At 39.0% G+C, this 22830-nt stretch overlaps 1 protein-coding gene across 1 annotated transcript in view; it reads left to right on the plus strand.

The window, feature by feature from the left end:
- The window catches only part of ABI3BP (ABI family member 3 binding protein), a 248492-nt gene that overhangs the window by 18839 nt on the left and 206823 nt on the right, over positions 1–22830 (plus strand). Inside the window, exon 2 of the mRNA XM_063114629.1 lies at positions 5671–5751. Within this exon, the coding sequence (XP_062970699.1) occupies positions 5671–5751 (81 nt within the window). The remainder of the gene's footprint in view (positions 1–5670; positions 5752–22830) is intronic.

Below are 22830 nucleotides of genomic sequence, written 5' to 3' on the forward strand. Positions count from 1 at the left end.
TCCATTGTGTATATAGACCACATTTCCTAATCCAGTTGTCTGTTAATGGACATTTAGGTTGGTTTCCAACTCTTGGCTATTACAAACACAACTGTGGTAAATGTGGGAGTGCAGGTTTCCCTTTGACATGATTATTTCCATTCTTTGGGTATATACCCAGTAGTGGGATTGCTGGATCATATGGTAGATCTATCTGTAGTTGTTTGAGAAACCTCCATACTGTTTTCCATAATGGCTGTGCTAATTTACAGTCCCACCGAAAGTGTAGAGAGGTTCCCCTTTCTCTGCATCATCTCCAGCATTTGTCATTCTCTGTTGTTTTGACAATGGTCTACCTGGGTTGAGATGATATCCCAATGTGGTTTTGATTTGCATTTCACTGTTGATTAGTGATGTTGAGCATTTTTTCATAGACTTGTTGGCCATTTATATGTCTTCTTTTAAGAAATGTCTATTCAGCCGCTTTGCCCATTTTTAAGTTGGATTATTTGTTTTTATACTGTTAAGTTGTTTGAGTTCCTTTTTTATTCTGGATATCAATCCCTTATCAAGTGTATAGTTTTCAAATATTTTCTCCCATTCTGTCAATTGTTTCCATTGCTGTGCAGAAGCTTTTTAGTTTGGTATAATCTCATTTGTTTATTTTTTCTTTCACTGCTAGTGCCTTTGAGGTCTTATTCATAAAGTCTTTGCCCAGTCATTCATCCCGAAGTGTTTCCCCTATGTTTCCTTCTAAGAGGTTTATAGTTTCAGGTCTTATATTTAAGTCTTTAATCCATTTTGAGTTGATTTTAATATATGGTGAGAGGTGAGGGTCTATTTTCATTCTTGTACACATAGATATCTAGTTTTCACAGCACCATTTATTGAAGAGGCTGTTCTTTCCCCAATGTACGTTCTTGATGACTTTGTTAAAGATCAGTTGGCTATAAGTACATAGGTTGATTTCTGGATTCTGTATTCTGTTTCATTATCCCAAATATCTGTTTTTAGGCCAGTACCATACTGTTTTTGTTACTATACCTTTGCAGTATAATTTGAAGTCAGGTAATGAGATGTTTCTGGCATTATTTATTTTTGTTTTGATGACCTTTATTTCCTTGTCTTGCCTGATTGCTCTGTTTAGTACTTCCAATACTATGTTGCTTTGGATTGCTTTGGCTGTTTGGGATGTTTTGTTGTTGCATATAAATGTTAGGATTCTTTTTTTCTCTTTCTGTGTGTGAAGAATGTCATTGGTATTTTGCTGGGGATTGCATTGAATCTGTAGATCACTTTGGGTAATATAGACATTTTTACAACATTAATTCTTCCAATTGATAAACATGGAATGTCTTTCCATCTTTTTGTGACGTCTTTGATTTCTTTCAGCAGTGTTTTGTAGTTCTCATCATAGAGATTTTTCACCTCCTTGGTTAAAATTATTACTAAATATTTTATTCTTTTGGTAGCTATTGTAAATGGGCTTCCTTTCTTGATTTCTTTTTCTGCCTGTTCATTGTTGGTGTGTAAAAAAGCTACTGATTTTTGTGTATTGATTTTGCATCATGCACCTTTGTTTAATTTGTTTATCTTCTCTAGGAGTTTTTCTATAGAATTTTTAGGTATTTCTATATATAGGATAATATCATCTGTGAACATGGACAATTTGACTTTATATTTTCTAATTTGGATGCCCTTTATTTCTTTGTCTTGCCTGATTGCTCTGTTTAGTACTTCCAATACTATGTTGAACAGAAGTGGTGAGAGTGGACATCCTTGTGTCTCTCCTGTTCTTACGGGAAGAGCTTTCAGTTTTTCCCCATTCAGGGTGATATTGGCAGTGGGTTTGCCATATATGGCTATTATTGTGTTGAGATACTTTCCTTCTATATCTATTTTGTTTAGAGTCTTTATCATGAAGGGATGTAGAATGTTGTAAAATGCTTTTTCTGCATCTATTGAGACAATCATGTTTTTTGCCCTTGATTTTGTTGATGTAGTGTATCATATATATTGATTTGCGTATGTTTAAACATCCTTGCATCCCTGGGATGAATCCCACTTGATCATGGTGCATAACCTTCTTGATGTGTTGTTGTATTCCATTTGCTGATATTTTGCTGAGGATTTTTGCATCTACGTTCATCAAGGATATTGACCTATAGTTTTCTTTTTTGTCACTTTTTTTCTGATTTGGGTATCAGGGTGATGCTGGCCTCATAGGATGAGTTTGGGAAAATGACCTCTGTTTCAATTTTTTGCAGTAGTTTGAAAAGGATTGGTATTAATTCTTTTTTAAAGGTTTGGTAGAATTCAGCAGTGAAGCTATCTGGTCCTGGACTTTTATTTGTTGGGAGACTGCTAATTATTGCTTCAATCTCATTGTTTGTTATCAGTCTGTTCAGGTTTTCTATTTCTTCTTCGTTCGGTCTTGGTAGTTTGTATGTGTCCAGAAATTTACACATTTCCTCCAGATTTTCAAATTTGTCAGCATATAGTTGTTCTTTCTAGTGTCTAATGATTCTTTGTATTTCTGTGATATAGGTTATGATGTCTCCTTTTTCATTTCTGATTTTTGTTATTAGGGTCTTCTCTTTTCTTTTTTTAGCTAGTCTAGCTAACGGCTTGTCTATTTTCTCTATCTTCTCCAAAAACAAACTTTTTATTTCATTGATTTTTTGTGTGTCTTTTTTTTTAATCTTTATTTCGTTTAGTTCTGCTCTGATCTTAATTGTTTCTTTCCATCTACTAATTTTGGGATTGGTTGTTCTCGTTTTCCTAGTTCTTTGAGGTGTAATGTAATGTTATTTATTTGAAGTCTTTCTTCTCTTTTGATGTAAGCATTTATTGCAGTAAACTCTCCTCTTAGTATTGCTTTTGCAGTATCCCATAGGTTTTGATAAGTTGTACTTATATTTTTATTTGTTTCAAAGAATTTTTTGATTTCCTGCTTTATTTCTTCTTGAACCCATAGGTCATTTAGCATAATGTTGTTTAATTTCCATGTATTTAGTTTCCAAAGTTTTGTTTGTTGTTAATTTCTAATTTAATCCCATGGTGGACTGAAAACATACTTGATATGATTTCAATCTTTTAAAATTTATTGAGACTTACTTTGTGTCCTAACATGTGGTCTATCCTGGAGAACAATCTGTGTGCTGATGAGAAGAATGTATAGTCTGCAGTTGTTGGATGAAATATTCTATAAAGTCTGTCAAGTCCATTTGGTGTAAAGTGCTGTTTAAATCCAGTATTTCTCTGCTAATTTTTTGTGTTGCTGTTCTGTCCACTGATGAGAGTCATGTGTTAAAGTCCCCAACTGTTATTGTACTGGGATCTAGCTCTCCTTTTAGATCTAATAACCATTGCTTTATATATCTTGGTGTTCTGATGTTGGGTTCATATATATTTATGATTGTTACATCCTCTTGCTGCATTTATCCTTTTATTAGCATATAATGCCCTTCATTGTCTCTTTTGTAGTTCTTGGTTTGAAGTCTGTTTTATCTGGTGTAAGTATGGCAACTCCTGCTCATTTTTGGTTTCCATTTGAATGAATTATCTTTTTCCATCCCTTTTCTATTAGTCTATATGTGTCTTTATTGGTGAAATGAGTTTCTTGCAGGCAGTTTATAGTTTGGTCTAGTTTTTTAATCCATTCAGCCAGTCTGTATCTTTTAAGTGGGGAATTTAATCCTTTTACATTCAGAGATGTTATTGAAAGGCATTGCCTTGCTCCTGCCATTTTATTAATTATTTTATGGTTGTTTTATATTTCTTTTGTTCCTTTCTTTCCCTTTAATTGTTTATCTTTGCTGTTTGATAGGTTTTTTTTTTTTTTTTTTTTTGTAGTGGTAAGATACATTTTCTTTCTCTTTCTCTTTTGCATATCAGTGCTACTAGCAGTCTTTATTTTCTCATGTATTGCTCTTTTGATTCCAAATGTAGGACTCCCTTGAGGATGTGTTGAAGGGTCAGTTTAGTGGTGGTGAATTCTTTCAGCTTTTGTCTGTTAACGAAAGGTGCTATTTTTCCTTCATTTCTGAAGGAAAGTTTTGCTGGATATAGTATTCCTGGTTGGAAGTTTTTCTCCTTTAGGAGTTTGAATATGTCATCTTACTCTCTCCTGGCCTGTAGGGTTTCTGTTGAGAAGTCTACTGTTAGCCTGATGAGGATTCCCTTAAAGGTGATTTGATAATTTCTCTTTCTGTTTTTAGAATTCTTTCTTTGACTTCAACTTTTGACAATTTGACTACAATGTGTCTTGGAGAGGTCCTTCTTGGGTTGAATCTTTTTGGGAATCTTTGAAATTCTTAGATCTATGGGACCATATCTCTTTCAATCTTTGAGAAGTTTTTGGCTATTATTTCATTAAATAGGCTTTAAATGCCTTTTCCTTTCTCTTCTCCTTCTAGTACACCCATAATACAGATGTTTGTATGCTTACGGTTATCAGAAAGATCACATTGGCTTTCTTCATTTTTTAAAATTCTTTTTCTTTTTTGGTCCAACTGTGTTAATTTAAAAAGCCAGTTTTCTAGTTCAGAAATTTTTTTCTTCTGCTTGTTCTAGCCTGCTGCTTATGCTCTTGGTGTATTTTTTAATTTGTCAAATGAATTCTTTAGTTCCAGGATTTCTGCTTGATTCTTTTTTTATTGTTTCTATATCTTTGTTGAATTTCTCCTAAGTGTCCTGAATCTTTTTTATTTTAACTTCATTGTTATTTCTATTTTTTCATCCATCATGTTGAGTTTCCTTAATATTTACATGTGGGATTTCTCTTCAGGCAATTCTTGAGTTTCCTGTTGATTTGGGTCTGATATTGGATAATTGTAGTTTTCTTTGGGGAGTGTCATGTTTCCCTGTTTTTTCATGCTTTTCATATCTGAGTTGATGTCTGGGCATCTGGTGGTGTAGTCACTTCTTTTAATTTTCAGAGTAGTTTTTGAGAGAAGAGACCTGTAGAAGTGTTTTATATTGATAGTCAGGTTGGGCTATGTAGGTTTGGTTCTGGGTGGTGATTGTAGTAAGCACCAGCTTGCTCCCTGCACCTTCTCCAGTGGTGCAAGTGGGCACCTGTGCCAGATGGGACACTGGTTTCCTAGGGAAGATGGCATGGATCTAGGTTACTTGTACACCCTGGCACACTCTCTGATGGTGCTGTCTGGCTCTTTGCATCAGGAAAACCTCTGAGCTCCCAGAAGAGGGTGTGTATCCAGGCAACCAGCACAAGGGGCTGGCGCAGCCCCTGCTTTCTGTCTGCACAAGAGGGTGGGGGGCATTGAGTTGAGCATAGCTCTGAACTCCTGGGAGGAGGGTGTGGATCCAGGGGAGCAGCATGCTCCTCCCCCTGGCATGGGCAGTTCCCTTATGTCAGTCAGGGCTCTGCGCTCCTGGGAAAAAGGAGGGCATGTATCCAGGCAGCTGGCATGCTCCATCATCCACCCCTTGCTCTCAGTGAGCGTGTGCAGAGCTACTAGGTTGGCAGGACTCTGAGCTCCCCCAGCTCCTGTCCTGAAATAGCAACGTCCAACGGCAGGTTGGGACCAAGGGGGGAAGGAATGACTCTGCATATAGTTCCCCTCTGGGAAAATACAGTCCTGTGGGTTCTTAGCAGTTCCACACACCGGGCTCACTGTTCATGAGGGCCACGCAGTTACCCTGCAGCCTGGTTTGCAGGTGTCTAAGGTGGGAGCTCTGGCCAACAACCCTCCACAGCCTACTTTGTCCTGGCAGGTCATGGTTTCTCCAGACTCCAAGCCAGTCCTGGTCAGTACTTTCTTCTGTCCTTCTATGTTGCAATCTTGAGTTTGCAGGTCTTAGGGGGTTTTCTTCACTGTTTAGCTGGATTCTGTTGTTTTCTCCTAGACACTCTACTCTTCAGGTGACTGTTGTTTTGTACTTTTTTTGCATTAGAGACAAGGGCTGACTACCTCCAATCAGCAATCTTGGTGGGAAAACAAAACAAAACAAAACAGAAGTTTTTTGCTTATACCTGCCTGGTGTATCAAAGAGAGAAGATATCAAACAGCATCTTAGACAGGTTTGACTTTCTAGAGTGCCCCTCTCCTGGGATACCTTTTACTCCATGCTGCACCCTAAAGCTAAACATAACTGATTTTAACATTACTTTCAGCTAATTAGTAAAAGTCTAATATAGGTATAGCTTAATCTATGGAATGAGCAATAAATGACTTTTTTTTCATGTTTTTACATTTTTTTTTTCATGGTTGTTAATCTACTTTTACTCAAGGTATGTGAGGGGGAAATAAGAAAGATTGCAAATTGCAAACGGGTCCGGATCACTCAGCTCTGATTCGAGGCATATCACTTGGGATTATCTGAGGTGATTTGTTAACTGTTTTTATTGTTTTTGTTTGTAAGGAAAAAAAGTTCTTCAGACAATTTCGATGCACAGATCTATATGGGAGGGCTTTTCCTGTATTGTGTAATCCTTTTATAAAGATGCCTGTGCATCAGAATATTTCCTTTCTGAAGCTGATGGGTATTTGAGAAGTTTTCTTCCTTTTTTGAGCTCAGGTTGCTGAGATGAGGGAGGCTTCCTTCTTTCCTCCCCTTCCTTCTCACTTACAGATGCAGGAAGAGTAGTTCAGGCAGGCAGGGGAGTAACCGGAATCCACAGGCAGAAAGAAAAGAAAAGATTCCATTTTGGTTTGACCTCTGCCTGGCCCAGAAAGATTGAGTTTTCTATCGGTGTCTGAATGTTTTTACATTTAAATGCAATGTAAAAGATGTCTTCTCTGTGTCCTATTTGTCTACCTGATTGCTTCATCCAATCTGATAAATTTTTATATTTTGTCAGTGTTAATCATGATGATGTAAAATATTTCCATCACTCCAGAATGTTATATTGTGCTTTGTAGTCAATTCCTCTTTTTATTCTCAGTCCCTGGCAACCACTGATCTGATTTGTCTCTATAGTTTTGCCCTTTTCAGAACGCACTTCTATAAACAGAAGCATGTATATAGTATGTAACCTGTTTTTGTCTGGCTTTTTTCACTTTGCATAGTGCTTTTGCAATGTATCCATGTTGTTTTAGGTGTTAGTAGTTCTCTTTATTGATTGACTAGGGTTCCATCATATGGCTGTACTGCAATTAGTTTACCCGCTCACTAGCTGATGGACATATGGATTGTTTCTAGTTTGGGGAAATTATGATTAAAATGGCTATAAACATTTGCTTATAGGTCTTTGTGTGAACATATTTTTTCATTTCTCTTTGGTAAATATCTAAAAGTGGGATTGCTTTCTCACATACTAAGTATATATTAACTTTTTAAGAAATACCAAACTGTTTTCCCAAATGTCTATAGCATTTTTTTTTTATAGCAAGTATGAAGTTTGTAGTTCCTCCACATCCTTACCAGAACTTGGTATTGTCTGAGTGTTTTTGACTTTGTTTTGTGTGTGTGTTTGTGTGTGTGTGTGTGTGTGTGTGTGTGTGTGTGTTTGTGTGAGTTAAAAGGACATTTCGTTGTTGTTGTTTGTTTTTGTTTTAATGTAGCTGTTCTAATAGGAATAAGTCAGATAAGCTTTGAATCAGTATCTCTGTTCCTTAGAGATGTGCCCATACTTGTGAGGCATTTTCTTTAAAAAAATGAGATCTGTTTTCTTAGAAACTACATCTTTTCTGGGCCGAGCCCGTGGCGCACTCGGGAGAGTGCGGCACTGGGAGCGCGGCAACCCCGAGTGCACTCACTGGCTGAGTGCCGGTCACGAAAAAGACAAAAAAAAAAAGAAACTACATCTTTTCTAAAAGGTAATAGGCAAATTAATTTGCTGAAATTCACACTGATTTCTTATCAGATAACATATAGAAATAGGCTACATTTACCTGCCAAAAAGGAACATTCAATGACGTTTAATCTTATCTCCTCTGCCTGTATCTTGTATTCATGAGTCATCATAGGCCAAACATTAAAATTCTACAACCTAAATTGAACTGTTGTACCGTTTTTACTTCTTTCGGCTTTAAGACTCAATTGAAGCCTGCTTATACTTTGAAAGACAGCTCTCTTTCCTTGGGAGAGGAAAATGCTAGCTAAATCTAGGCATCCCACGTTACACAGAAATGAAAGCCCCTCTCTTTACCCATAACCAAGGTGTAATCGGTGAAAGGAGACATGAGGCAGAAAAATGATCACTGGACTTGAAAATAAAATGCCTCTATTTTAGTCTTCACTCTGCTTCTAACTGAATGGATGACCTTGAAGGAAACAGTTTAATTTCCCTGGGTCTTTTCATCTAAAAAACATGGAGCATGAAACAGTTGATTCTCATTATTCACAGTAGTTATGTTCTATAAAGTTGCTGCAAACACCAAATTAGTGAATACTGGACTATAGCTTCTAGGGGAAATACAGGGTTGGTGCCTGTGAGCCTCTCTCTGGTCACAACATTTTCATCAATGGATCAGTACATAACCTTGTTTTAAGTGTGTTTCCATTTAAAGACACCGTATTAGTTTTCTGCTGCTTATAACAGAATACCTGAAACTAGGTAATTTATAAGAAAATTAGTTTATTTGTAACAGTTTCAAAGGCTGGGAAGTCCGATTCTAGGGGGCATATCTGGCAAGGGCCTTCTTCTGGGTGGGAACTCCCTGCAGAGTCCTGTGGAGATAGAATATCACATGGTAAGAATGGCAAGAGCTTTTTAACGTGCTCACTTGCTCTCTTTATGAAGCCATCAGAACCACTCCCTGATAACCCATTAAACCATTAGCCCATTATTCTGTAAATGGATCAATCCATTCGGGAGGGCATAGTCCTCATGATCCGATCACCTTTAAAGCCCCACCTTTCAACATTGCCATAGTCTGATTTCCCATCCTCTTAATATGGTTAGAGTGGGGATAAAGCTTCAATGAGTTTTGGGAGGACATTCAATCCATGGAAGACACCTTATTTAATATATGTTGTTGATTCATTATCATTGAACTCATGGCCAACACCACTATGGCGTATGACTGAATGAAACTTACCTGACTCACATTTTTTCTCTATAGGCACATCACAGCCTTCTTGTAAGAAGAAACACTAAACAGCCCTTTAGCACTATACTTAGGGGCTGTTTTAAACAGTGAAATCACCAACAAAAAGCACAAAAATGGGAAAAGTGTGGCAATAAATATATCATGAAAAGAACACTTCTTTACAGTATGAGAGCTGAAACAAGAAGGCAGAGTGTCACCTTTTTCAATCTCAGTGGGAACGTGCACATTGGGTGACTCAGATTTTTCACTGCTCGGCATATGTCCACAAATAACTGTGAAAGTTCCTCAAGTATTGATATTGGGGTTACAAATAAATTTAAGCTAGTAGGAAAATTCACAAATATGGAATCTGCTAATAATGAGGATTGACTATATTTGCTACCTTTGTTGTATAGGGTAGATCATGCATGTTGTTGATGTGAAAGGACATGGTAATGCTGTTATTATTGTGTAGCATGGGCGTTTTCTCCAACCAGGAGCTAAGAAATCTAAAACATTCATTAGAAAAAAAAAAAAAGAAATCTCAGTACTTAAATATCTCACTCACTGGGCCTCAAACACCATAAACAAATTAAGAAAACTGGAAAGTCTGAAGTGCTTATTTACCTTTAAAAATATGCATTAACATGTGAAGATAACATCATGATGAAGAGCCTTGACTAGCAAAAATAATAACTCCACTATTTGATTCTTTAAGGTGGGTAAGGGCTTGTCAGAACCTGGTTGTTTTTGTGCACAATTGCAGATGTCTCTAGAACCATTTTTAAACTAAGTGATCATCCATCACTTCTCTTCTTGGTCCAGGGAGTAATGTTCACATCTCAAAGGTGACTTATAAATATGTGTGGTCACCAGTTTATTTGTAGATTCCTTTCAATACAAATAGTTTTTTTAACATAAAAATTCGATTTTGCTTTTTAGTTTACGAAGTACCTTCACATCATTACCTCACTTACTTTAATTTTCATTGTGTAAGTTTTATTTTCTAAAATATAATACAGTTGTTGTTTTAATGGCAATGCCAGCTTTATTAAACTGAGGAGACTAAATATATTGATGCATAGAGCTATTGTCGTGAAATTAGCAGGTGGCAGAAATGTTTTTGTGGGAACCCAGTGCTTAAGGGAGGGATGACATTCCATTCCCAGTTGCCGTCCTTTCTACCCCTTTTTTGGAAGGCACACCTTCTCAGACCACATTTCTGTGATTCCTCCACTGACAAAATGCATATTGATTTGACTTATATGTCCTTTCTGTTTTAATTTCTCTTTTAAAAATCGATTTTAATGACCTTGTTCCTGATCCATTTATTTTAGAAAGCTGTGGTTTTGTTGGGACAAAAAGGAACAGACACCTTAATAGGCAGGTGAATAAACTTCAACTTCCATCACCATCTATTAAACACCTACCATATATCAAGCTCTGCACTTGCCAGTTTCTTTCATTTCTATTGTGTGACATAATCCCATGTCAAGCATTTTTGATAATTAAGGGGAAAAATACAGAGCAGGTGGTAGGCATAAAAGTAGAAGCACATTTTGCCTTTGGGGCTCACCCACCTACTCAATGTCACCATTCCAGAGCTGGTGTCCCCAATACCTAAAGGCTCATATTGCCCTATCCTAGACTTGCCTTCTTGTAATGCTGTCAACTCCAGAGTATTCCATCACCACACTCTGTCAAAATGTCCCTAGTCACTGCCTCATTCCTGCTAGAAGCCTACTCTTGAAAATAATCCAACATTCTCATTCATAGTAAGGTGTTAATAGCTGGTGACAGCTAAATGTCTTATTTCTAAGACATTTGCCTTTTATCTAAAGATTTTTGTGTGGATAAAGACTTAATGGAAGAGAATCAGGTCTATCTTTTCTAATAGAAAGATTTCAACCACCTGGTAGCATTATAGGGGAAGAATTTGTTAAAACATAAGAGCCCTCTTTTGTCGATTAAATCACATCAAATAAGTGGCCACCTATTCTGTAAATATGTCAGCTGGGCCCTGGAAAAGGCACCAAACAATGTCTTCACTGCAGAAAATCCTGACTGAAATATAAATGTTTGCCTGAAACTTGCAAGGCATGTTATGAAGAGGCTGTATATTTAATACAGAAAATAGTATCAGCAACCACCAAAATTTCCTGAAGCAGTTATAATTCCCAAGAAAGCAGCTTTAAGACCTCTTCACGTGATGGACTCCTTGGAGAAACTCAGTTTTAATTAGCATTTAAAGAAAAACCTCCTGGCATGGAGCATGTGACATGCACCCCTGTGAGGGCCACTTCCCAGTCATTGAATCTACTGAGATGGAGCAACAGTTACTAACAGGTTGGGGTCCTTCCCATCCTGCTTAGTCCACTTGAATTCTTCCACCTCTCCCACTTTCTTAGGAAAGGGAGAACAGATGCTGCAGATGCAGAAGAAAGCTTTCAGCACAAACTGGAGAGCTGCTCTCCCTAGGAGGGGAGGTAATAGGCCCAGACCCTCAGCCTTGGAAGGAGAAAGGGGGTCAAGTAGCAGCATCTGAATGGCACAGATGAGCAAGGTGTATTCATGCAAGAGGCTGGGGCTCTCTCTAGAGTGGGTGAAAACAAGTACATTTAATAAAAGTTGCTGGGTTTCAAGTTCCTGGGTTCTTTCGAATATTTGAGAGGGCAAGAGTGAGATCCGAAATCCCAGTCTGGGTCCATATGTCTCTAATTGTGTCTTTACTCGGCAACTGGATACCTGGGAGTCGGGATTCACTTACTTTGCCGTATTTTTTAGTGTGTTTGCTCTGGAAGAAGCTATAGCTACTTTTCCTGACATCAAACTGGGCACTTCATTTTTCACAAAGCAGAAACCAGTACATTTAAACCCAAATCAATGCTTCTGATTTTATTGCTGAACATTGATTGCTATAGAATAAAAAGCCTAATTTCTGCTTCAAATCAAAGGTCAGTGATTCATTCAACAAATACTTATTAATTGCTTAGGATATATAGTTCAGGCCCTGTAGGAAAAGAGGTGTGGATAACCGTGTCCTTCCCCTTTTTTATTATAACATAGACCTGAATAGATACAGAAGCGGTTGGCCATCTAGGCATGTGGCTGTAATGGAATTTGAACTTTGGAAGAACAGCCAAGCTTTGGCTAGATCTGTATATGTGAGAATACCCCCTGGGGAGTATTCTGCTGAAAGAAATACCATGCCATTATTCCTTATGTAATACGAAGTTTAATAATAATTTCCTTTGAAGAATAATTATAATATAGCTTTTTAAAATTAAGCCTAACTTTATATGAACAGGAAAAAAGTATAGAATGCATAGTCCCCTAAATCTTAAACAAACAAACAAACAAAAAACAACACTTTTCTCTGCTCAGATTATTGGGGATTTCCTCTGACTCTTGGCACACGATTTACAAAATGTGAGTTAACACCCTCAGATGTGGACTCTTCCTACTCCACCCTGACTTTATTCCAGCAAAATCCATTCTCCCTTTTCAAAAAAGCATGATTTTTTTTTTCCTTCTTGATGACATAGATTTGCTTTTCCATCTATTCTAAGATATGCCTTGAGATTTGAAGATCCTAGAGCTTTTCTTCCCTTCTTTTCAAAAGCACAATTTTGGGGAAAGATGCTGTTCCAAATACAGAATTTATTATATATATATTTGTGATTGATGAAGAATTGTTTCAAGTTTATTATAAAATCCAGAGTCAAAGACCTGCCATGTTTAATGGGTGAGTCCATCCTTTGAGTACTTGGCTCTTGCTCCCTTTGCACAGGCAGCAGGAGGTACCTGGCATGGAGCTGGGTTGGTGTGCAGGAGCCCCAGGTTCCAATTCTGGCAATGCCACTGGTTAGCTCTAGAGTCCTCTTTAAATCACCTAAGCTCACTTGGCCTCAGCTATCTCAGGTTTACAATGAAGAGCTTGGTCTACAATCTCCGAACTCTCTCCTGCTTCTAAAACTCAGGGTGGTGCACTCAGTAACCAAGATCACTCTGGGAATCACCTTATGGCTCACTGCAGGCTGCATGTGTGGAGATCTTGGCTCTGATTCGTGTCTGTGACTTTCTTGCGTCATGGTTTGCATCACTTAGACCGTGTCTGTGCCTCCCCACCCTTTGTGTCAAGCACTGGATCTGTGTAAGATGAAGCAATAGTTATCCTATTGATGAAATGAGAATAGATTACTCCTCCTACAAGTTTGAAAAAGTTCAGAAAATCCCAAAGGGCCCTCATCTGCAGGAGAAACATTCAAAGGATGATATGTGTTTCTTTTAGGACAGTGAATTGTATTTGAGATCTCTGAAATGGGTCATTCATGATTTGTTTTTCCTAACAGGATTCTGGGATTCAGAGCTGTATATTATGCTAATGGAATAAGAGGCTGGAAGTAACTTCAATTATATACAGAATATGGGTCAGGATGTGGCCAGATCATTCTATTAGAACTCCCCAAGCTCATCCGTGGTAGTCCTTGCCTATGTCCTCTGACACTACAGAGCCCCTACTTTGATGTGAGTCCCAACCATCTGGTAGTTAGTCCCTTCCTAATCTCATTCATTTTAGTCAATTTTAAAAACCTACATGGCTACTAACTTAAATAGCTACAGTTTTTTTCATGTGTGAATGTATATTTTTATGAAGACTAGGCTGAACTGAAAACTATTGACTGCAGATTAAAATTTTACCTCTCATAAAATGTTCATTGAGGCATTTCTATTCCCAGACTAATATAGTAAAATCTAAATGTCAAGCTAGTTGCAATCATTCTGCCTTATTGAACTGTTTTTACATTGATTGAAATCAGAAAATTGCAAAGTGATAGGAGTAAATCACCATAACATTGGAATTATTTTTATTGCATATTCACAAGTTAAATTTTTCTTTGTGATATTGGTGCTCCAAAAGGTTGGGAGGCCCAACATGTCCGAAGTATCATTAATCTCAAATAATATTTGATTTAACAAAATTTTAATATAACAAAAATTTGATCTGTCCCTTGGATTTGATGGGAATCAGATGAGATTTACCCTTACTAGTCAGAATTCAGAGCCAAAATCCCCAGAGGGTATAGAGTTCAAGCTTTTCCTTTCACAGATAAGAAAATTGAGGTTTAGGAACACTAAGTCAATTAACCATGATCACACTGTTAATTAAGAATAAATCTGGGGCTGACCCCGTGGCTCACTCTGGAGAGTGCGGCGCTGGGAGCACAGCAGCGCTCCCCCCGCGGGTTCGGATCCTATATAGCACGGTCACAAAAAAGGACAAAAAAAAAAAAGAATAAATCTGGGTCTGCCAAAGTTAGATCTTCCATGCCTGAGCAATCTTCAGTATTGTTTAATAAAAAGAAAAAATAAAACCTTACAAATTCTAGAGCTTTAAAAAAATTGGTTGCCCATGAAGCATTTGAGTTTTTTAGTGCAAGACCCTGTACTTATCATAGTGGGAGTACATAAATATAGCATATAGTTTCTTAGGGACATAATCATGAGTACAAAGCCACCAAGCCCACACCTAAAATAATACCTATGTCTTGAAAGAATAAGAAGAACATTCTCAGATTAATCTTTTTTATGTGTGATGGATCAGAGAAGGTGTATTTGAGTCTTTATATTCGTACGGTTCCTGGACCTGCGCTGTATTTTCATAGGCTGAAGTAAGAAACTATACTTTACAAATCATCCCAACTTCTCATTTGCAGCACAACCTTGTGACAACAAAGAATCTGCTCACATTTTTTTGTTGTTGTTGTTGCTGCTTAATTATTTTACTTTTGAACAAAATTTTTCTGTGACAGAGCAGATAGTAAGTACATTAGGCTTTGTGGGCCATATGGTGTGTGTCATACTCAACTCTGCTGTTTTTACAAAAACAGGTGGTGGACTGGATTTGGCCCATGGGCCATAGTTTGCTCTTTAGAGCACGAAACTAAGAGAGAGCATTGCCTCACTTGAGTCACTTCCCCAGAGAGAAGTTGGCAAAAGCTAAGCTGATGAATAAAGGTCTTACCCAGTTTTCTACATCAAACTAGAGAGACTGGGCTTATTGATAACAGATCTCTTGTCTGCAATCATCGTCCACCCATGAAGTCATGGTTCTCTATTTTCCACATAACAGCTGTGCACTATGGAAACAATTAGTGTTTTGAGTCCAATGTGTCCACTTCAGGTTGAAAAACAGGCATTCTCAGGATTATAAAGTTGATCCTGCTTTCATGTAACTTTCCTAGGATTAAATTAGGAGGAAAACTAAACTAGTCACAGACCTGGACCTGATTGATGGGCTTTTTTGGCCCTTCTTCGTCCTTGGGTATATAGTCCTCCCTTATCCCAGGGATGTGATGGATGCATACATCCATGCTTTTCAGACACCTCTACAATAACGGTAGCATTTATCATTTGTAAAAATCATATGAAACACAAAACTGAGCGTGCTGAAGACAGAGACTTTGTTTTATTCCCAGCTGTGGCATTGTGGCAAAGTTACTTCACCAATCTGGGCCTCCGTTGACCACATCTATTACAATTCCTAAGGCTCTTCCACCACTAACATGCTATGATTCGTTCTCCAGAATAACACCTGGCACACAGAAGTTTCTCAATAAACATTTTTAAAAGATGAATGATATATAAACTCAATCTTTTTTTTTTTAACTAAAATCCCTTCTGATGGTAAATTGAATACTTTGTTATCTTGTTCTATATTATTCACAGTAAAGGCTTTCCATGTTTTCATGTCACTGCTATAACAACTCTGATGGGATGTCCGTTGTTCCAACAATAATTAGTCATTTTGAAGGACATTTGCTAAAACTGTAGAGGTGGGTTTCTTACATTGAGCCCTGCTATTTAAAGAAACTGGAGTGTTTAATGGTTTGAGAAACCCAGAATTCTGTCACAGTATCCATAAGGTTTCTGAATTTCCTTAGGCCTTGAAGCAGGTGGGACTCAAGAAAGGATGGAACTTGAAATGAATTAGGGTCGTGGGCCCCCAATGTGGATTTACCTTAGATTCATGATTCTGCCAGTTCAGATGTCCAAGGTTTGGCTCTTACTGAAAGGGTTGGCTTATGTGTGGAAGGGCAGCTGGGCATAAAAAGGGAGCTGCACATGACCAACAAGAAGCCCCTACCCCAAGTTATCTCTGACCACTGCACTTATACTATTGGAACTTAGATAATGCACTTTGGTTTCCCTTAGTGATACAAAAATTTACCACGAGATAAGAAACACCTTAATTCTTTTTCAGTCTTTACATCTTAATAGGAATTAGCTCTTCAGATCTTTTCCAGAGTGACAATTAACCAACCAAACCTTTAAAGAAGAGAGGCTGGCACAACCAGTGAGGGCAGGGATCTGGTAGAAATCAGAATTTGGGGTAAATGTGCTAAAATTAGAGATGAGAGGATACTGAAAGTTTTGTCTATAGAATTTCCCCCCTGGAACCAGCCATGTGGAAGCTTGCTGCAAACTATTATCTTTTAAAAATGATTTTAATGTCTCCAGTTCTTTTTTTGTTAATAAAACAAAGCAAGAGGGAAGGAAGGAAGGCAAACAGGCAGACAGGCTGGTTCAGCCAGAAATCTTGAGGGGATGATATTTGGTTAATTGAGAGTTCTGAGCTATTGAATGACTCTAGTGTGCCAGGACCAAGGCGTTAGGAATACTAAAGATAGCAAAAATAGAAAGTTGCACTTTCACATACCTTACATTGCAGTGGGCAAAAAAGATATTAATCCTATAATAGTATCCTAAATGAATAATACTAACTAAGATAAATGTTCTTCATGAAGGAGAGCCCAAAACAGAAACCAAACTTTAGGCTGGCTTGTGAGAGAAGACCGCTGCAAGAAAGGAACTCTTGAGACATGCCTGAAGGATGAGTAGGAGCTCCCCACGTGAGGAATTTGGGGGCTATTAGTGAATGGCTTCCTGGAGGAAGAAGCTCAGAGCCTCCCTGGGAGGGAAACTAGCTCTGAGAAGACACCTTGTTGTGGATGGAGCAGGTAAGTGGAAGGAAATGGGAGCTGGGCAGTGTGACTGCAGTGCAGCAAACAAGAGGAGAGGGCTGCGAGATGAGGCTGGAGAGAAGGGCAGGGGCTAAATCATGCACAGGGGAGTCAACTACACTGAAATTGTTGATCATCATCCTACGAGCAATAGGAATTATTGAAGTGTTCTAAGCGTGAGTAATATAATCAGAATTATATTTTAAAAAGACATCTCTGGTCACCAGGGTGGAGTCTATTATATTAGCTGAAGTAAGAGATGGTAGTGGTTTGGACTCTTAATGATTACTAGTGGTAATTTAGTGGTGATAAATAAAAAAGAATAAACTTGTGTGATATTAAGAAGATAAAAATATACAGATTTGATAATCAGATATTTGGGGAGAAAAGAAGAAATCATTAAGGATGACTCTTAGGATTCTAGTCTACGCATATAGTAAACGTAACCAATACAGTGATTAAGAATGTGTACCACAACCTGCCTTTGTTCAAATCCCAGCTCTTCCACTTACTAATGGTGTGATCTTGGGCTGATCATGTAGCTTCTCTAGGCTAGAGTTTTCTTCATCTTTGAAATGGGGGTGATAATAGTAGCCACGTCATAGAGTTGTAATGAAGATTAAATGGGTTAACATATTTAAACAGTGTCTGACCCAGAGTAAGTGTTATTGGTAGTTATGGGCATCAGTATGTGGGTCATTCCTTTTCTCAGGGAATCTTTTCTCACTGGAAAGGAGTTAGGTGTAGGGCTAAAGAACACGGCTTCAGCCTTACACATGTTGAGGTGCCTTTGAGACTTCTTATGAAGAGTGTTGAGGGGGCCGTTTCATATATAACAGCCTAGAACTCAGTGACAACGTCTGGTCTAGAAGTATAAATTAAGGAGTCATCAGGGTATACTGATAGTTCAAGTCATGGAAACGAATACAATGACCTTAAAAAGGTTTCTGAATAAGCCCCGAGACTTCCAATATCTACTGTCCAGGTAGAGGAGTTTGAGTTTACAGAAGGACATAAAGGAACAATCGAAAGAGTAGGAGAATGTTTGAAGAAGGAGGGTGCAGTCAACTGTGTCTGATGCTGCCAAGGTCAAGTAAGATGAAGAGTAAGTGTCTACTGAATCTAGTGAGGCGCAGGCACTGCTGACTTTACAGAAGGGTTTCATTTGTGTAACTGACGCGGAAGCTATTTCCTAGTGGGCTGAGGGGTGAGAGAAATAGAAACAGTGGGTAAGGACAAGGTTGAGAAGTTTGGCTGTGAAGGAGAGGAGAGATAGCAGGAACTGCAAGAGCATGTGAGGTCAGCTGAGGACAATGTTTCATTACTGTTGTTTTGAAGATGAGGAAGATTTGAGTATTTTAACTGTCCAAGATAAGGATCAAGTTGAAAGAAACCGGTTGAATAGTGCAATTTCCCTGAAAAAAAGGAGAATGGGTAAGACGCAGAGTATAGACAGAGGCGTTATTTTTAGATAAGACGAAAGACAATTCCTATTATGCAAAAAAAAGAAAGGAAGGGTATGGGTGCTGATGTAGGCAGGCTTATAGGTTTAGAAGTGGGAATTTGAGGAGTTTCTGTCCATTGGCTTTAGTTTTCATAGGAAGAGATCATTTGTTGAGTAAGGAGACAGAAGTCAGAGAAAAGGGCTTAAAGTTTGACGTAGTCATGGGAGAAGGGGAGAACAACCTGACCAGGGGAATGAGGATCCACTTCAGATTAGTGACCATGAATTTATAGTGATGCCATTTATCCTGGTGTTTGACATTCCTTAGTAGAGTTTTCCACTTGGAGGCAGGTGTCATGAAAGCAGATTGTTAGATTTATTCAGGGTTGAGATTTTGCCATAAGAATGTGATGGAAAAAAATATGGGCTAGGTGGTTTGGTGGTTGGCAAAAAAATTATTGCAGTGATGGATGATAGAATTTAATGATAACCATGGAAGAGCCTGCTAGTCTGGGAGGAAGTAAAGGAGTCCACGAAGGCAATTTACCAATGATATCTAAGAATGGCTATAGAGGGAATAGTTTAATAAATAAGGAGAAGAGGTTGTGGCTAGAGACTGGGATGCTTGAATTAGTGACTTTGGGGGTGGGACAGATTTATTGAGGGTGATTTTAAGGCTGACTTATGTGGAAATGTCTTAAACAGAAAATTCCATTTTTGGTAAACACTTGGAATTCTGCAAAATTAGAGTTTACCCTTTGCATCACAATAGTAATGATAATATCTAGATCTGGGTTCATGACTTATACACCCAGTAGTGAAGTAGGGTAAATTTCCTCCTTCTTGTCCCATTTTATGCTCAGCCTGGTATTCCATTAACTGTGTATCCAAACATCCTTCTCATGCTACTGTTTCTTCTCTCTCAATCCCTCCAATAAGGAAGACATGCAAATGGCAAACAGGTACATGAAAAAATGCTCAACATCACTAGTCATCAGGGAAATGCAAATTAAAACTACATTAAGATACTGCCTCACCCCAGTTAGACTGGCTATGATCAAAAAGACGGTAAATAGGCTGGAGCTCAGGGGAAGAGAAGGAGAGACCTACAGAGTTCACGAAGGTGGGAGAAACCATGATGAGAGAAAGAAAAAACTGCTCTGAGCATTTGAGGCCACGGCCGCTTTAACGCTAGAACTGCAGAACGCATGGAGCAGGAGCCAGCAGAAGCCGCAGCTGTGCCCTTCAGATGGAGTTACTTGGAGGTGGCAGGGGAGAAGAGGGCCTTGGAGGCCCCCAGGACAGCAAGACCACTAATAGGGTTCCCGTGGACCCACACAGGAGTGAGGAGCCAGAACAGCTGAAAAAGGGAAACAATTCAGAGGCCAGTGAGTCATCACAAGGAACCGGCACAGGGCCCGGCCCATGGGAAGTGTTTGGAGCACGGGCAGTGGGGGAGACGGGCCCACCAGGGAAACACTGGGACACAGCAAGGACAGCCGATCCCCCCACAATCAGCACAGGACCACTCAGAGGAGACTGGTCAGGAATGCAGAATTGCATGGGGTGCAGTTTGATGAAAAAACTCAGGCCCAGATCAGAGATTCCACAGAACACAGATCCACTGGGTCTCTGGAGAGCCAGAAGTACCTATAAGGTCAACCATTAAACCCTGAGCTGCACAAAAAGCCTCCCCTAGGGAAACAGCAGCAAAGCAGCAATTTAGCTCAACAACGCAGCTCAAGTATCAGTTCCCACAGGAAGTTCCCCCATTTTAGAAGTAAGCAAAGAACAAAAAATTAGTTCTGGCCCAGGCACACCACCAGCACCTTGAGGCCTGCCTGGAAACTGGAGGCTTAGAGACAGGGACCGGACCCCACTCCCACAACCAGGCACACTGCACCAGCACCTCAGGGCCCACCCAGGGACCCGAGGCATGGATCTGGGTACCAGACTCACCCCACAACCAGGCACACCTCCAGTGCCAAGGAGCATGCCAAAAACATCACATCCATGTGGGTGGCTCACCATAGCCACCACAATAACCACGGCTGCTGCAAAAGCAGCTAGATACCAGAACCACCACACAGATGGTCCGTCAGCCACTGGAGTTCATTGACACAATGAGAGTCACCAGCAGAGATAAAGAAAAGAAGAGGATGTCTCTTTCCACAAAGCCCATTTCTGAGTGAGAGAAGAAACATCTGCTCTGTGATAATATTGGGGGACCTGATCACACCTCTCAGCATTGAACAGATCATCTAGGCAACAAATCATCAGAGTAACCATTATTCTTTCAGAAGGAGAGAAGAAATCTAGGGTAATTAGAAGGGGGAGGGGGAGGGAGAGAGGCATGGGGAGAGATTGGACAAGGGGCATAAAGAATGATTACAATTTGTAACAATATATATGCTAGTAATATTGATTTGATCAACATATCTCAGGGTTGAATCCCCAAAATATGTATAATCAATTTTGATTCAATAAATAAAATAAATTTTTAAAAAAGATGGTGAATGACAAATGCTGGTGAGGGTGTGGAGAGAAGGGAATGCTCCTACACTGTTGGTGGGACTGTCAATTAGTACAACCACTGTGGAAAACAATATGGAGGTTTTTCAAATAACTACAAATAGATCTTCCATACGATCTTGCAATCCCACTTCTGGGTATATACCCAGAGGAATGGAAATCATCATGTTGAAGGCATACCTGTGCTCCCATGTTCATTGCTGCTCTGTTTACAAAATAGCCAAGATATGGAACCAAACTAAATGTCCATCAATGGATTATTAGATAAGGAAACTGTTGTATATATACACCACGGAACACTACTCTGCCATAAAAAAGAATGAAATACTCCTATTTGCAACAACATGGATGAGCCTGGAGAAACTTATGTTGAATGAAATAAGCAAAGCACTGAGGGATAAATACCACATGTACTCACTCATATGTGGGAGCTAAGAAAGAAAGAAGGAAGGAAAGAAAGACCACAGTAGTGCATTGGTCTTGCAGAGGGAGAGAACATTCCTTGGGTACTAAGTGGAGTTGGGGGGAAAGGGGAAGGGAGAAGGAGGATGGTGATAATTGGATGGGGAACAGGGGGTACAAATGCAATTTGTGGTAATGGTCATGCTGTCAGTATGAATCTGGCCCTCACATCATGGGCACAAGGGGTGACAATCAGCTTTGCATCTCATGAATATTCATAACCAAGTTTTAAAAATAGCAATTGTTTCTAGAGAACACACTAAAAATAAATCCCTTCAATAGTGTTATTGCTGTCAACCCCGCCCATCCTACAGTGAACTTTCTTTTTCTATAATGTGTGATTTATAATGATCCCTGGGAGAGAGCATAGTTTGCTCATTTTTTATTTTTTATAAATGCAAGTAACTTCTGTCTCTAAGATTGACTCTGTGATTCAAAATTGGAAATTCAAATGTGATGGTGGGCAGCTGGGGTGAAGTATATTTGATTGGGTATAGCCATTCAGTGCCTGAAATCAGACCCTAAATTCGTCCTTCTTTCACCTAGTTGGTGCTAGGACTGCCTTTGCTGAGCCTTGCTATTTATAAAGCATGTCTTCGAGTCACCTAATATAAAGACATTGTACTAGTTTCTCACTGCTACCGAAACAAATTACCACAAACTTAAAACAACACAAATTTATTATCTCACAGCTCTGTAGGTCAAAAATCTGTGTGGGCTTGGCTGGTTCCTCTGTAACAAGTCTTACAAGGCTAAAATAAGGGTGTCATCGGGTTTGGGCTCCTAACTGGAGGCTTAGGAGGGAGAATCCACTTCCAGGCTCATTCTGATTCTTTGCAGAATTAAGTTCCATGTGGGTTTAGGACTGAGGACTCTGTTTCCTTGCGGGCTGTTGGCTGGGAATCATTCTCTTCTAGAGGCCACTCATATTTCTTGTCATGTGGCCCCCTTCCTTCATCTTTAAAGTCAGCCACCATGGGTTGAGTCCTTTGCATGCTGTTAGTCTCTCTGACCTCCCCTTGTGCCACGTATCTCCTGATTCCAGCCAGAGAAAGTTCTCTGCTTTTAGGGAGTCATGTGATTAGATTGGCACCACACAGATAATCCATGAGACTCCTATTTTAAGGTCCATAACTTTTAAATACATCTGCAAAGTTCCTGTTACCATTTAACATAATATATCTTTGTTCTTCAGTGCAAAATGTGTCTTTCTGCTGTGGTCATGTCTTTTTGCTTTTTGCCTTCCAGTTTTTGTCTTGTTTTCAGCAGTTTGAAAATGATATGCCTAGCTGTTGTTGTTGTTTGTATTTATTCTGTTTGATGTTCTCTGAGCTTCTTGGATATATGGTTTGATGTCTATCACTGATTTAAAAAATTCTTCATCTTTTTT

Source organism: Cynocephalus volans, chromosome 1, assembly GCF_027409185.1.
Source record: "Cynocephalus volans isolate mCynVol1 chromosome 1, mCynVol1.pri, whole genome shotgun sequence".
Classification (NCBI taxonomy): Eukaryota; Metazoa; Chordata; class Mammalia; order Dermoptera; family Cynocephalidae; genus Cynocephalus; species Cynocephalus volans.